Source organism: Fulmarus glacialis, unplaced genomic scaffold (genome assembly GCF_000690835.1).
Source record: "Fulmarus glacialis isolate BGI_N327 unplaced genomic scaffold, ASM69083v1 scaffold28921, whole genome shotgun sequence".
NCBI lineage: Eukaryota > Metazoa > Chordata > Aves > Procellariiformes > Procellariidae > Fulmarus > Fulmarus glacialis.
The window spans coordinates 814-1,133 of NW_009192594.1; the positions used below are offsets into that span (position 1 = coordinate 814).

At 65.9% G+C, this 320-nt stretch overlaps 1 protein-coding gene across 1 annotated transcript in view; it reads right to left on the minus strand.

Moving 5' to 3' along the window:
- The window catches only part of LOC104083614 (transcription factor E2F1-like), a gene marked incomplete at its 5' end in the record, with an annotated part of 981 nt that extends 752 nt beyond the window's left edge, over positions 1-229 (minus strand). Inside the window, one exon of the mRNA XM_009587143.1 lies at positions 25-229. Coding sequence (XP_009585438.1) covers positions 25-229 — 205 coding nt within the window. The remainder of the gene's footprint in view (positions 1-24) is intronic.
- Positions 230-320: the final 91 nt, after the last annotated feature.

The window sequence follows — 320 nt, forward strand, 5'->3', positions numbered from 1 at the left end:
CTGCCCCCAGCCCTGCCCACCCACCTTGCTCTCCGGGCAGCAGCGGCATGTTCACGTCCTGGGCGGGATGCAGGAGCGGGGAGGCTCTGGGCTGAGAATGGCCGGCGGATGACTCCTCTGCGGGGGCTTTGAAGGGGCTCTTGACGGGACTACAGACCCCCGAGCTGTCCTCGGGGCAGAGGAAGACATCGATGGGGCCCTGAGTGCTTCGTACAGAGACCTGGAAAGCCTGGGGAAAGGGGAGAGGAGTGAGTCAAGGAGGTGCAAGGATGCCCGGGGAGCCTGGGCTGGGCTTTGCTGAGGGCTGTGCAGACATGGGG